The sequence below is a fragment of the Salvelinus fontinalis genome, chromosome 29, assembly GCF_029448725.1.
Source record: "Salvelinus fontinalis isolate EN_2023a chromosome 29, ASM2944872v1, whole genome shotgun sequence".
NCBI lineage: Eukaryota > Metazoa > Chordata > Actinopteri > Salmoniformes > Salmonidae > Salvelinus > Salvelinus fontinalis.
In genome coordinates this window covers 8,927,118-8,943,602 of record NC_074693.1, presented here as the reverse complement: position 1 = coordinate 8,943,602, position 16,485 = coordinate 8,927,118, and the positions used below count along the sequence as shown (strand labels likewise).

The 16,485-nt window shown below is 38.5% G+C and overlaps 1 protein-coding gene across 1 annotated transcript; it reads right to left on the bottom strand.

Moving 5' to 3' along the window:
* Positions 1-208: 208 nt before the first annotated feature.
* Positions 209-8,243, bottom strand: LOC129827390 (interleukin-12 subunit beta-like). Its single transcript, XM_055888176.1, has 8 exons — positions 7,907-8,243; positions 7,598-7,712; positions 5,549-5,869; positions 5,325-5,427; positions 3,685-3,932; positions 1,928-2,097; positions 1,535-1,644; positions 209-1,109 (listed from the first exon to the last, which is right to left on the bottom strand). Exons 1-8 carry the CDS (start codon positions 7,925-7,927, stop codon positions 1,010-1,012), a joined length of 1,188 nt encoding a protein of 395 aa, XP_055744151.1. The 5' UTR covers positions 7,928-8,243; the 3' UTR covers positions 209-1,009.
* Positions 8,244-16,485: the final 8,242 nt, after the last annotated feature.

Genomic DNA, 16,485 nt, shown 5'->3' with positions numbered 1-16,485 from the left:
TTGCTAACGCCGCCGGGGTCACTCTGACCCCTCTGACGTCACTATGACCCCGCCCACACAGGGGCAGGAGGGTTACAACATACACCTTGCTAACGCTGCCGGGGTCACTCCGACCCACACACAGACACGGGCAATCAACTCGGAACTGCCCGGGGTCGCTCTGACCCGCCGAGACAACGGGAGGGTTAAGACACCTTTGTCATAGTGGATGTTTTAGCGTGTGAATTAAGACACCTTTGTCATAGTGGATGTTTTAGCGTGTGAATTAAGACACCTTTGTCATAGTGGATGTTTTAGCGTGTGAATTAAGACACCTTTGTCATAGTGGATGTTTTAGCGTGTGAATTAAGACACCTTTGTCATAGTGGATGTTTTAGCGTGTGAATTAAGACACCTTTGTCATAGTGGATGTTTTAGCGTGTGAATTAAGACACCTTTGTCATAGTGGATGTTTTAGCGTGTGAATTAAGACACCTTTGTCATAGTGGATGTTTTAGCGTGTGAATTAAGACACCTTTGTCATAGTGGATGTTTTAGCGTGTGAATTAAGACACCTTTGTCATAGTGGATGTTTTAGCGTGTGAATTAAGACACCTTTGTCATAGTGGATGTTTTAGCGTGTGAATTAAGACACCTTTGTCATAGTGGATGTTTTAGCGTGTGAATTAAGACACCTTTGTCATAGTGGATGTTTTAGCGTGTGAATTAAGACACCTTTGTCATAGTGGATGTTTTAGCGTGTGAATTAAGACACCTTTGTCATAGTGGATGTTTTAGCGTGTGAATTAAGACACCTTTGTCATAGTGGATGTTTTAGCGTGTGAATTAAGACACCTTTGTCATAGTGGATGTTTTAGCGTGTGAATTAAGACACCTTTGTCATAGTGGATGTTTTAGCGTGTGAATTAAGACACCTTTGTCATAGTGGATGTTTTAGCGTGTGAATGCCTACAAACTAGAGTGAATAAATAGGTTAATATTTGATGGCCATCAGTATGGTAAAGATATACTATTGAGGCACATTCTTCTTCTTCTTCTGCTTCTTCTTCTTCTGCTTCTTCTTCTTCTGCTTTTCCTGCCTCCCCCTCCTGCTTCCCTTGCTGCTGAGTCTGAAAAATCGCATCATATTGTAAAACGTGTTGTTCTGGAATGTCTTCACAGAAATTAAATTCTTGAATTGATAAACAAAGGCGCATTTTCCATTTATGAAATGGAATTTCAATCCACTTACTGAATGTACTGAATGGAAAACCAAATTGATCCTAACCCTGGTAGTGTGGATGGAGCACAATGTCTCCGTAATTAAACAGTAGACTAGAGGAGGATTTTAACCCTCTACTCCGGGAGCTGTTTCACTATGTTGTTGTAGCCCTAAACTAGCACACCTGATTCAGTGGTATTCACGGGCTTGATGATTGGTTGACAAATTGAATCAGGTGTGTTAACTCTTCAATAGTTCAACTACATGGAACAGCTGGGGGTCCCCGAGGAGAGGTTCTCCTGAATACAGTAGACTAGAGAGTGTGGTACTGACCTGTGCTCTGTCCAGTCGCTCCAGGGGGAGTCACAGAGGGCATCCTGGGCCCTGACACACACCGTCACCTTGGCCTTGACTGACCACTGGCTGCTCTCTGTGGTGTGGACCTGAGGAACACAGGGATTTAATTCATTAAGCACCAAATAGAGGAAAATGGCCTGACGCAGGGACTACATGAACTTGTCCAATAAGAAAGGCTCCTTTTCGTTGCAAAACGTTTTGCTAAGGTGTGCTCTAATGAATTGAACCAGGGACCAGAGTGACCACGTCTATTAGTTGAAGAGTATGAGCCTATTAGTACAGGGTCTGGATCTCTTGGTGTAATGGCCCTCATCAAGCTCTGGAGACAAGGGCTAGTAGGATGTACAGTATGTAGATAGTAGTCCTCACCTCTGTGTAGGGAGAATCACACGTGCACCCGTTCTTGCACTTTCTGCCTTCGATCTCTTTGACCTGGAAGGAGAGGGGGAAGTAGGAGATGGGTCTGTTCCAGGAGACAGGATAGCTCCACTCTATAGTACTGCTGTTCACCTCCTTAATGTATACATTGTCTGGCTTCACTGGAGAGAGGGAGAGAGGTGGGATAGATAATATTACCATAACTTCTACTAACACTCTGCACTATCAAACTAACTTTCAGTAGCACTTAAACCAACAAACTCTCAGCATATAATCTTCTGATAGGCCTACATATATGTGCAAGATATTTGTATACTTAACAAAAATATGAACGCAACATATTCCAAGATTTTACTGAGTAACAATTCATATAAGAAAATCAGTTAATTGAAATAAATTTATTAACCCAGGCCCATCCACGTGGTCTGCAGTTGTGAGGTAGGTTTGACGTACTGACATATTCTCTACTATGACGGTGGAGGCAGCTTATGCTAGAGAAATGAACATTCAATTCTCTGGCAACAGCTCTGGTGGACATTCCGGCAGGCAGCATGCCAATTGCACGCTTCCTCAAAACTTGAGACATCTGTGTATTGTGTGAAAAAACAGCATATTTTAAAGTGGCCTTTATTGTCCCCAGCACAAGGTGCACCTGTGTAAGGTTCATGCTGTTTAATCAGCTTCTTGATATGCCACACCTTTCAGGTGGGTGGATTATTTTGCCAAAGGACAAATGCTCACCAGTAGGGATGTAAACAAATTTGTGAACAGAATTTGAGAGAAATAAGCCTTTTGTGCATCTGGAAAATTTCAGGTATTTCTACACTTCACATGTTGCGTTTATATTTTTATTCAGTGTATATGGAGGTGGTGACGAAGACTTTAGTGGTGCGTCTCTGCACTAGTGCTCTACAAACTCCTGCCATCTTAGACAGCTTTGTTTCTGCATTCTTAATGTTTGTTACGGGATAGACAGGTTTACCAGCTCCGAAGCATTTTCTTTTCAGAGACCACTTACATTGTGAAGTTTGTAAATATAATTGTTTTATTAGTTGGTAAATATAGTGAAGTGCACATCTAGACCATTATTGTCACCTTTAAGTAGCCTAAAATCACAACTTGTACACATGATCCTGCCAGCCTCTTGCAACATGTCTGCCCTTATGACTGCACCAAGGTCCCTATTTAACACTCACCTATGTCTGATAAGTAGAAGTGTTGTGTCTGTGTGTGTGTGTGTGTGTCCTCACCTATGTCTGATAAGTAGAAGTGTTGTGTCTGTGTGTGTGTGTGTGTGTGTGTGTCCTCACCTATGTCTGATAAGTAGAAGTGTTGTGTGTGTGTGTGTGTGTCCTCACCTATGTCTGATAAGTAGAAGCGTTGTGTGTGTGTGTGTGTGTGTGTCCTCACCTATGTCTGATAAGTAGAAGTGTTGTGTGTGTGTGTGTGTGTGTGTCCTCACCTATGTCTGATAAGTAGAAGTGTTGTGTCTGTGTGTGTGTGTGTGTGTCCTCACCTATGTCTGATAAGTAGAAGCGTTGTGTGTGTGTGTCCTCACCTATGTCTGATAAGTAGAAGTGTTGTGTGTGTGTGTGTGTGTGTGTCCTCACCTATGTCTGATAAGTAGAAGTGTTGTGTGTGTGTGTGTGTGTCCTCACCTATGTCTGATAAGTAGAAGTGTTGTGTGTGTGTGTGTGTGTCCTCACCTATGTCTGATAAGTAGAAGTGTTGTGTGTGTGTGTCCTCACCTATGTCTGATAAGTAGAAGCGTTGGGAGTATTCCTCCAGCAGGTAGTTAGTCCTCATGTAGATGGTCAGGGTGATCCGGTCAGTCTCCTCAGCATATGGACAATACTGTCTGTCCACACAGGACACCCCCAGTCCACTACTGTTCACAGAACACATGATGTCACTCTGGCCAGACGAAGATGAGCAAGTCCACTGCTGTCCACTGGCGTCCACAGAACAGCTGATGTTCTCCGTATCAGACAGGCCACTATAGAAAATACAATAAATGGATGACTAAAAGTAGAGTAACATTGCAGTAGTCCATTCAGTAATATTTAATTTGAAGTCAAGTCAATACTGTAAGTTATTATGCACATGTTATAGTCTATACAGCACTATAGCACTATACAATAGTCACATGTTATAGTCTATACAGCACTGTAGCACTATACAATAGTCACATGTTATAGTCTATACAGCACTGTAGCACTATACAATAGTCACATGTTATAGTCTATACAGCACTATAGCACTATACAATAGTCACATGTTATAGTCTATACAGCACTGTAGCACTATACAACAGTCACATGTTATTATAGGCCATACAGCACTATAGCACTATACAATAGTCACCTGTTATAGGCCATACACCACTATACAATAGTCAGATGTTATAGGCCATACAGCACTATAGCACTTTACAATAGTCACATGTTATAGTCTATACAGCACTATAGCACTATACAATAGTCACATGTTATAGTCTATACAGCACTGTAGCACTATACAATAGTCACATGTTATAGTCTATACAGCACTATAGCACTATACAATAGTCACATGTTATAGTCTATACAGCACTGTAGCACTATACAACAGTCACATGTTATTATAGGCCATACAGCACTATAGCACTATACAATAGTCACCTGTTATAGGCCATACACCACTATACAATAGTCAGATGTTATAGGCCATACAGCACTGTAGCACTATACAACAGTCAGACCCATAGAATGTTTACACTCTTGGAAAAAAAGGGTTCCAAACGGGTTCTGTGAGGAGGGAAAGGATTCTACCAAGAACCACTTCAATCAGAAGAACCCTTTTTGGAAGACAGGAGTTCTTTGTAAGACAAAGGGTTCTACCTAGACCATTTAACATCCTAAGAACCATTTTTGTAAGAAAGGGTTCTTTGATGATTCTTCGGAAGGCAAGAATGATTCTTTGGAAGGCAAGAAGGGTTCCACATAGAACCATATATAATATTCCCCAGCATGCTCTATTGCAGAGAGAGAATTATTCATATTTTTTTGTATTTGATCCCCTTCTCTCAATGTGGATCTTGTCTCATCGCCGCAACTCCCCAACGGGCTCAGGAGACGACAGTCGAGTCACGCGTCCTCCGAAACATGAAGCATCAAACCAACCCATTATAGACGGTTCTAGGCAGAACCCTTCATAGAGGATTCTAGGTAGAACCATAGTATATATTACAGGGGGTTCTTTAAAGAACCCTACATAGAGGGTTTTAGATAGAATCCTCTGCAAAGGGTTCTATCCAGAACCAAAAATGGTTCAAATGGAAGAACCCTGCATGGTTCTACTTTCCAATAGTGTAGTAGTAATACATTGAAAAGGTTGGTGGTGATAGTACCGTGCCACTTTGACAAACATAACAGTCCCAACACGTGTAGGGGTGAATTTCCAGGAGCAGTGGAATTCTCCTTGGTAGTTCCGTGTTGAACATTTCATATAGCCTTAGAATAGAAACAAACAAACAGAAGAGAGACAGAAGATGTAATGTTACAATTGGATAATGAATGGAAAAACAATATTTTACTTGATTTCGGATGACAGACAGACAGATATCCTGTATACCTGTTCTGGTGGATCCTTCTAGAATGCGTTTCTGTTCGTCCAAGTGTTTGACCAGCACCGTAGTTTTCTTCAGGAGGGTTCTATCCAGGCTGTGACATGTAAATATCCCCCCTCCAGTTCTCTCTTCCAGGTTGACAAGGAAGCTATTCCCCTTCTTCTTCTCCTCTTCACCCATCATCCATATGATCTCCTCATCCTCCTCTCCATCTCTCCGCCACACCCAGTCATTGTCTCTCCTCCAACCCTCCTCCTCTCGGTCGAAGGAACCCATGCAGGTTAGAGGATGCTGTACCAGCGATCCGTCTACGTTCACCACAACAACTGGTGACAACACACACTTCAATCAACACCAACATATACAGTCAGGTCAAACATTATTGCCACCCTTGATAAAGAGGAGCAACAAATACTGTATAAAATATATCATAAAAATACTGAACTATATTTGTTACATGCTCAAATTCTGAACTAATTTGTTACATGCTCAAATTCTTTTGAGAATTATATTATTTTATACTAATACAACTGCTCAGAGATTTCATGTAACAAGCATACTTTTTTTTCAAATAGATTGGTAAAAATGATTGGCAACCCTGTTGTCAATACCTTTCAATGCTGCAAGGATAACGGCACTGAACCTTTTTCTAAATTGACCACAAAATCAAGATTTTGTAATGGCCTTCTCAGTCTACGGACTTGAACCCCATCGGGAACCTGTGGTTTGAATTGAAGTGTCCAGCCCATAAGCGCAGACAAAGGATATCAAGTATCTGGACAGGTTCTGTATGGAGGAATGGAAAGGTCTAGTATCCTTTCCAATGTGTTTTCCAATCTCAAAACATTTTAGAAAAAAGCTCAGTGCCGTTATCCTATTAAAAACAGGGGTGCAAATCATTTTGATCCCTAGCTTTTTGAGAGAAAAAAAACATATTTGTTGAACAAAATCTCTTTCTCTGACTAATTGTATTGGTATAAAAGAATATAATTATTCCATCTGTTTGAGCGTACAAGATACAGTAGTTCACTATTTGTATTATGTATTTTATACATTATTTTTTGCTCATCTTTTTCAAGGGTGCCAATATTTTTGGATCTGACTGTAGCTCATCAACACAAACATCTAAAGTACCTCAACTGTATATGGCCTTAAGATGAACTGACATAAACATACCTTTATACACCGGACTGGCAAAACCAAAATAGAACTACAGTAAGTGATCTTTATATACAGTGAAAAGTATTAACACCCCTTGACTTTTTCCACATTTTGTTGTGTTACAGTCTGAATTTAAAATGATTTAAACTGAGATTTTGTGTAACTGGCCTACACACAATGCCCTATAATATAAAAGTAGAATTTTGTTTTTAGAACATTATACAACTTAATTAAAATTGAAAAGCTGAAATTTCTTGAGTCAATAAGTATTCAATCCCTTTGTTATGGCAAGCCTAAATAAAGAAACGGAATAGAGCAAAGCACAGGCAAAATACTAACGCAAAACCTGATTCATTCTGCTTTTCAACAGACACTGGGAGACAAATTTACCTTTTAGCAGGAGTTGTTTACCAAGATTATATTGAATGTTCCTGAGTGGCCTAGTTACAGTTTTGAATTAAATCGTCTTGAAAATCTATGGAAAGACTTGAAAATGGCTGTCTAACAGTGATCAACAACCAACTTGACAGAGCTTGAAGAATTCTTTAAAGAATAATGTGCAAATATTGTACAATCCAGGTGTGCAAAACTCATAGAGACTTACCTAGAAAAACTCACATCTGTAATCCTTTCCAAAGGTGATTATAACAAGTATTGACTCAATGTGTGAATACTTATGTATGATATGTGGTATTGTGCGTGGAATCAGTCAAGGGGTATGAATACTTTCTGAAAGTACTGTACTATACCAGACTGGAAACGCATATACTACACTTAATAATGAGTTGACAACATACTGACAAGTGTACAGGCTGACATTATTGTGACAAACTGTACTGATCTAACAGATGACAGTAATATACATGTACTGGTCAGAGATGATGATTTCCTACCGTTGGGTAGAAGATTCCAGCTGCTCTGAGTGAACTTGGGGCTTTGGCTTTTTGCCTGGTGTAGGATTAGAACGCCCAGTAAAGTAGGCAGGATGCTTAGTAAAGTAAACCTCATCTGGGAGACAGAGTATGAGGCAAGGAGAGAGAGAGAGAGAATAATGTTCAGTCAAATCAGTTTAAATATAAAAATCTAAGATTCTACCCATGCAAGTGTTCATAACGAATAAAATATGAAGTACAAAATGAATAATTGATCTGCATAATAAATTCATAGGCCAACAAGTTAATTTAAAAGTAAATTGTTCATACCTTTAGACAGCAATCAAACATCTTCTGATCAACACGTCCTCTGAATAACGCTGAAGTCTAAACAGTGGCTTTTTAATATGTGTCAATGTCGATGACATTTAGCATCCAATAAAATTTCCCCGTTGAGAAAAGTACAGACAGACAGAACGAGGAACTCAACCACTTTCTAATCTAACCTAAACAAGGCATGATAATAGAGGACTGTTCAGACATGGCCTAACTTTATTTGTCTTACTTCCATGTGCTGCGTACACATCCCAAGACTTTCATGCATTCTTTTAAAGTTTTTTTTATAGTTGCCAACAGTTTTTCTTAATATAATCTGTATCTTGTAGCCTCAACCATCCCATTTCAAAATCAATCTCTTCACTTTGATTGCAATTATTATCCTTCTTATCCATAACTTTATAAATGTAAACATTGTAGGTAATTGCGCAATAAACGGCAGTGAAATGAAAATGGTTTCATATAAGCCTTTACTAGTTTTATGTTATTATTCAGCAATACTTGGGGAATGGGCTACAGATGATGTGACCGAGTAGGGACTGAGGAAATGAAGTGATGTAACGCAGGTGAGTGAGAAACACGTCTTTCACTTTCACTTCCTTTGAGACTTGTTTGTCTGTGATGATGGACCTTTGCAGGTATGTGAAAGGTAGTGAGGTAATGAGGTAATGTAGCTAATATTGGAATTCCCTGACAGTGTGCAGTACAGTTTTAGACCTATGAATTAGTCAAGTGAATTGCTGTCTTTTCAGTGTAGTGACATAAATGCACAGGTTTTATGGAAAAGACTGGTAAGTTGTCATCTACTGTTAACATAGTATGTAATGATCACTCAATTAAAACGCTACTAAATGAGTTAATAATTAATGTCAGAATTCTATCAATAGAATGTAGAATCTGTAATAGAACACTCAATTCCATGGTGAACCATTGTGATGTCAGTGTCAGGTAGAGGTGAGAAGGACAGCACTTCTGCAGTGGTCAGTCAGTGTCAGGTAGAGCTGAGAAGGACAGCAGTTCTGCAGTGGTCAGTCAGTGTCAGGTAGAGCTGAGAAGGACAGCACTTCTGCAGTGGTCAGTCAGTGTCAGGTACAGCTGAGAAGGACAGCACTTCTGCAGTGGTCAGTCAGTGAGCCAAGATGAAGCTAAAAAAAGGAGCTGTTTTACAGTTTTTTTCAATTGCTAAAAAGCATCTTTCAACTGAAGCCACTTTTTCAAAACTCTTCACACAGTCTGCATTACCAACATGCATCTTGGCCAAACAGTTCATCTCACCTCCAAAACTCACTCAAACCACCAAAACACTTCATACATGTTTCAAAATAAGCTCGTTTGACCATAACACTGGCAACAATTCTCACTCAGAAAGCATACGGTCTCACATAACACACTGACATCAAAACAATAGCAGGGAGCATTACATCAATGATGAACTTTTCATAAATCAGTATTTCATTATAGAAAAATAATAACACCTGATCACTTTATTTACTGTACTAAAGTATATGTAGAAAGAATGAACCAGAACTGCAGCAATTTGCTTCAATAGCCTTTTTTTCTATATCTTTGCATATAGTAATTTACTTGTGAAAAATAAAAAGTGTCAACAAAAAACAAATTCCTGATATTCCAGGGCTGCAAAAAAACATCAACATGTATAATCACTCATACTGTACAGTACTGTGAGGTCCTAGTTCTCATCAACATGTATAATCACTCATACTGTATAGTACTGTGAGGTCCTAGTTCTCATCAACATGTATAATCACTCATACTGTACAGTACTGTGAGGGTTCTAGTTCTCATCAACATGTAGTATAATCACTCATACTGTACGGTACTGTGATGGTTCTAGTTCTCATCAACATGTATAATCACTCATACTGTACAGTACTGTGAGGTCCTAGTTCTCATCAACATGTATAATCACTCATACTGTACAGTACTGTGAGGTCCTAGTTCTCATCAACATGTAGTATAATCACTCATACTGTACAGTACTGTGAGGGGTCTAGTTCTCATCAACATGTATAGTAAAATCACTCATACTGTACAGTACTGTGAGGGTTCTAGTTCTCATCAACATGTATAATCACTCATACTGTACAGTACTGTGAGGGTCCTAGTTCTCATCAACATGTATAATCACTCATACTGTACAGTACTGTGAGGTCCTAGTTCTCATCAACATGTATAATCACTCATACTGTACAGTACTGTGAGGTCCTAGTTCTCATCAACATGTATAATCACTCATACTGTACAGTACTGTGAGGGGTCTAGTTCTCATCAACATGTAGTATAATCACTCATACTGTACAGTACTGTGATGGTTCTAGTTCTCATCAACATGTAGTATAATCACTCATACTGTACAGTACTGTGATGGTTCTAGTTCTCATCAACATGTATAGTATAATCACTCATACTGTACAGTACTGTGAGGGTTCTAGATCTCTTCAACATGTAGTATAATCACTCATACTGTACAGTACTGTGAGGGTTCTAGTTCTCATCAACATGTAGTATAATCACTCATACTGTACAGTACTGTGATGGTTCTAGTTCTCATCAACATGTAGTATAATCATTCATACTGTACAGTACTGTGAGGGTTCTAGTTCTCATCAACATGTAGTATAATCACTCATACTGTACAGTACTGTGAGGTCCTAGTTCTCATCAACTTGTATAGTATAATCACTCATAATCTACAGTACTGTGAGGGTTCTAGTTCTCATCAACATGTAGTATAATCACTCATACTGTACAGTACTGTGAGGGTTCTAGTTCTCATCAACATGTAGTATAATCACTCATACTGTACATTACTGTGAAGGTTCTAGTTCTCATCAACATGTAGTATAATCACTCATACTGTACAGTACTGTGAGGGTTCTAGTTCTCATCAACATGTGTAATCACTCATACTGTACAGTACTGTGAGGGTTCTAGTTCTCATCAACATGTATCGTATAATCACTCAAACTGTCCAGTACTGTGAAGGTTCTAGTTCTCATCAACGTGTAGTATAATCACTCATACTGAACAGTACCGTGAGGGTTCTAGTTCTCATCAACATGTAGTATAATCACTCATACTGTACAGTACTGTGAGGGTTCTAGTTCTCATCAACATGAAGTATAATCACTCATACTGTACAGTACTGTCAGGGTTCTAGTTCTCATCACCATGTAGTATTATCACTCATACTGTACAGTACTGTGAGGGTTCTAGTTCTCATCAGTATGTAGTATAATCACTCATACTGTACATTACTGTGAAGGTTCTAGTTCTCATCAACATGTAGTATAATCACTCATACTGTACAGTACTGTGAGGGTTCTAGTTCTCATCAACATGTATAATCACTCATACTGTACAGTACTGTGAGGGTTCTAGTTCTCATCAACGTGTATCGTATAATCACTCATACTGTACAGTACTGTGAAGGTTCTAGTTCTCATCAACATGTAGTATAATCACTCATACTGTACAGTACTGTGAGGGTTCTAGTTCTCATCAACATGTAGTATAATCACTCATACTGTACAGTACTGTGAGGGTTGTAGTTCTCATCAACATGTAGTATAATCACTCACACTGTACAGTACTGTGAGGTACTAGTTCTCATCAACATGTAGTATAATCACTCATACTGTACAGTACTGTGAGGGGTCTAGTTCTCATCAACATGTATCGTATAATCACTCATACTGTACAGTACTGTGAAGGTTCTAGTTCTCATCAACATGTAGTATAATCACTCATACTGTACAGTACTGTGAGGGGTCTAGTTCTCATCAATATGTAGTATAATCACTCATACTGTACAGTACTGTGAGGGTTCTAGTTCTCATCAACATGTATAGTATAATCACTCATACTGTACAGTACTGTGAGGTCCTAGTTCTCATCAACATGCATAATCACTCATACTGTACAGTACTGTGAGGGTTCTAGTTCTCATCAACATGTATAATCACTCATACTGTACAGTACTGTGAGGTCCTAGTTCTCATAAACATGTATAGTATAACACTCATACTGTACAGTACTGTGAGGTCCTAGTTCTCATCAACATGAATAGTATAATCACTCATACTGTAGAGTACTGTGAGGGGTTTAGTTCTCAACAACATGTATTGTATAATCACTCATACTGTACAGTACTGTGAGGGTTCTAGTTCTCATCAACATGTATAGTATAATCACTCATACTGTACAGTACTGTGATGGTTCTAGTTCTCATCAACATGTAGTATAATCACTCATACTGTACAGTACTGTGATGGTTCTAGTTCTCATCAACATGTATAGTATAATCACTCATACTGTACAGTACTGTGAGGGTTCTAGATCTCTTCAACATGTAGTATAATCACTCATACTGTACAGTACTGTGAGGGGTCTAGTTCTCATCAATATGTAGCATAATCACTCATACTGTACAGTACTGTGAGGGTTCTAGTTCTCATCAACATGTATAGTATAATCACTCATACTGTACAGTACTGTGAGGTCCTAGTTCTCATCAACATGCATAATCACTCATACTGTACAGTACTGTGAGGGTTCTAGTTCTCATCAACATGTATAATCACTCATACTGTACACAACTGTGAGGTCCTAGTTCTCATCAACATGTATAGTATAATCACTCATACTGTAGAGTACTGTGAGGGGTCTAGTTCTCATCAACATGTATAGTATAATAACTCATACTGTACAGTACTGTGAAGGTTCTAGTTCTCATCAACATGTATAGTATAATCACTCATACTGTACAGTACTGTGATGGTTCTAGTTCTCATCAACATGTTGTATAATCACTCATATTGTACAGTACTGTGATGGTTCTAGTTCTCATCAACATGTAAAGTATAATCACTCATACTGTACAGTACTGTGAGGGTTCTAGATCTCTTCAACATGTAGTATAATCACTCATACTGTACAGTACTGTGAGGGTTCTAGTTCTCATCAACATGTAGTATAATCACTCATACTGTACAGTATTGTGATGGTTCTAGTTCTCATCAACATGTAGTATAATCACTCATACTGTACAGTACTGTGAGGGTTCTAGTTCTCATCAACATATAGTATAATCACTCATACTGTACAGTACTGTGAGGTCCTAGTTCTCATCAACTTGTATAGTATAATCACTCATACTGTACAGTACTGTGAGGGTTCTAGTTCTCATCAACATGTAGTATAATCACTCATACTGTACAGTACTGTGATGGTTCTAGTTCTCATCAACATGTAGTATAATCACTCATACTGTACAGTACTGTGAGGTCCTAGTTCTCATCAACATGTATAGTAAAATCACTCATACTTTTCAGTACTGTGAGGGTTCTAGTTCTCATCAACATGTATAATCACTCATAATGTACAGTACTGTGAGGGTTCTAGTTCTCATCAACATGTCGTATAATCACTCATACTGTACAATACTGTGAATGTTCTAGTTCTCATCAACATGTAGTATAATCACTCATACTGTACAGTACTGTGAAGGTTCTAGTTCTCATCAACATGAAGTATAATCACTCATACTGTACAGTACTGTGAGGGTTCTAGTTCTCATCAACATGTAGTATAATCACTCATACTGTACAGTACTGTGAGGGTTCTAGTTCTCTTCAATATGTAGTATAATCCCTCATACTGTACATTACTGTGAAGGTTCTAGTTCTCATCAACATGTAGTATAATCACTCATACTGTACAGTACTGTGAGGGTTCTAGTTCTCATCAACATGTATAGTATAATCACTCATACTCTACAGTACTGTGAGGTCCTAGTTCTCATCAACATGTATAATCACTCATACTGTACAGTACTGTGAAGGTTCTAGTTCCCATCAACATGTATAGTACAATCACTCATACTGTACAGTACTGTGAGGTCCTAGTTCTCATCAACATGTATAGTAAAATCACTCATACTGTACAGTACTGTGAGGTCCTAGTTCTCATCAACATGTATAATCACTCATACTGTACAGTACTGTGAGGGTTCTAGTTCTCATCAACATGTATAGTATAATCACTCACACTGTACAGTACTGTGAGGGTTCTAGTTCTCATCAACATGTAGTATAATCACTCATACTGTACAGTACTGTGATGGTTCTAGTTCTCATCAACATGTATAGTATAATCACTCATACTGTACAGTACTGTGATGGTTCTAGTTCTCATAAACATGTAGTATAATCACTCATACTGTACAGTACTGTGAGGGTTCTAGTTCTCATCAACATGTAGTATAATCACTCATACTGTACAGTACTGTGAGGTCCTAGTTCTCATCAACTTGTATAGTATAATCACTCATAATCTACAGTACTGTGAGGGTTCTAGTTCTCATCAACATGTAGTATAATCACTCATACTGTACAGTACTGTGAGGGTTCTAGTTCTCATAAACATGTAGTATAATCACTCATACTGTACAGTACTGTGAGGGTTCTAGTTCTCATAAACATGTAGTATAATCACTCATACTGTACAGTACTGTGAGGGTTCTAGTTCTCATAAACATGTAGTATAATCACTCATACTGTACATTACTGTGAAGGTTCTACTTCTCATCAACATGTAGTATAATCACTCATACTGTACAGTACTGTGAGGGTTCTAGTTCTCATCAACATGTGTAATCACTCATACTGTACAGTACTGTGAGGGTTCTAGTTCTCATCAACATGTATCGTATAATCACTCAAACTGTACAGTACTGTGAAGGTTCTAGTTCTCATCAACGTGTAGTATAATCACTCATACTGTACAGTACTGTGAGGGTTCTAGTTCTCATCAACATGTAGTATAATCACTCATACTGTATAGTACTGTGAGGGTTCTAGTTCTCATCAACATGAAGTATAATCACTCATACTGTACAGTACTGTGAGGGTTCTAGTTCTCATCAACATGTAGTATTATCACTCATACTGTACAGTACTGTGAGGGTTCTAGTTCTCATCAATATGTAGTATAATCACTCATACTGTACATTACTGTGAAGGTTCTAGTTCTCATCAACATGTAGTATAATCACTCATACTGTACAGTACTGTGAGGGTTCTAGTTCTCATCAACATGTATAATCACTCATACTGTACAGTACTGTGAGGGTTCTAGTTCTCATCAACATATAGTATAATCACTCATACTGTACAGTACTGTGAAGGTTCTAGTTCTCATCAACATGTAGTATAATCACTCATACTGTACAGTACTGTGAGGGTTCTAGTTCTCATCAACATGTAGTATAATCACTCATACTGTACAGTACTGTGAGGGTTGTAGTTCTCCTCAACATGTAGTATAATCACTCACACTGTACAGTACTGTGAGGTACTAGTTCTCATCAACATGTAGTATAATCACTCATACTGTACAGTACTGTGAGGGGTCTAGTTCTCATCAACATGTATCGTATAATCACTCATACTGTACAGTACTGTGAAGGTTCTAGTTCTCATCAACATGTAGTATAATCACTCATACTGTACAGTACTGTGAGGTCCTAGTTCTCATCAACATGCATAATCACTCATACTGTACAGTACTGTGAGGGTTCTAGTTCTCATCAACATGTATAATCACTCATACTGTACAGTACTGTGAGGTCCTAGTTCTCATCAACATGTATAGTATAACACTCATACTGTACAGTACTGTGAGGTCATAGTTCTCATCAACATGTATAGTATAATCACTCATACTGTACAGTACTGTGAGGGTTCTAGTTCTCATCAACATATAGTATAATCACTCATACTGTACAGTACTGTGAGGGGTCTAGTTCTCATCAACATGTATAGTATAACACTCATACTGTACAGTACTGTGAGGTCATAGTTCTCATCAACATGTATAGTATAATCACTCATACTGTACAGTACTGTGAGGGTTCTAGTTCTCATCAACATATAGTATAATCACTCATACTGTACAGTACTGAGAAGGTTCTAGTTCTCATCAACATGTAGTATAATCACTCATACTGTACAGTACTGTGAGGGTTCTAGTTCTCATCAACATGTAGTATAATCACTCATACTGTACAGTACTGTGAGGGGTCTAGTTCTCATCAACATGTATCGTATAATCACTCATACTGTACAGTACTGTGAAGGTTCTAGTTCTCATCAACATGTAGTATAATCACTCATACTGTACAGTACTGTGAGGGGTCTAGTTCTCATCAATATGTAGTATAATCACTCTTACTGTACAGTACTGTGAGGGTTCTAGTTCTCATCAACATGTATAGTATAATCACTCATACTGTACAGTACTGTGAGGTCCTAGTTCTCATCAACATGCATAATCACTCATACTGTACAGTACTGTGAGGGTTCTAGTTCTCATCAACATGTATAATCACTCATACTGTACAGTACTGTGAGGTCCTAGTTCTCATCAACATGTATAGTATAACACTCATACTGTACAGTACTGTGAGGTCATAGTTCTCATCAACATGTATAGTATAATCACTCATACTGTAGAGTACTGTGAGGGGTCTAGTTCTCAACAACATGTATAGT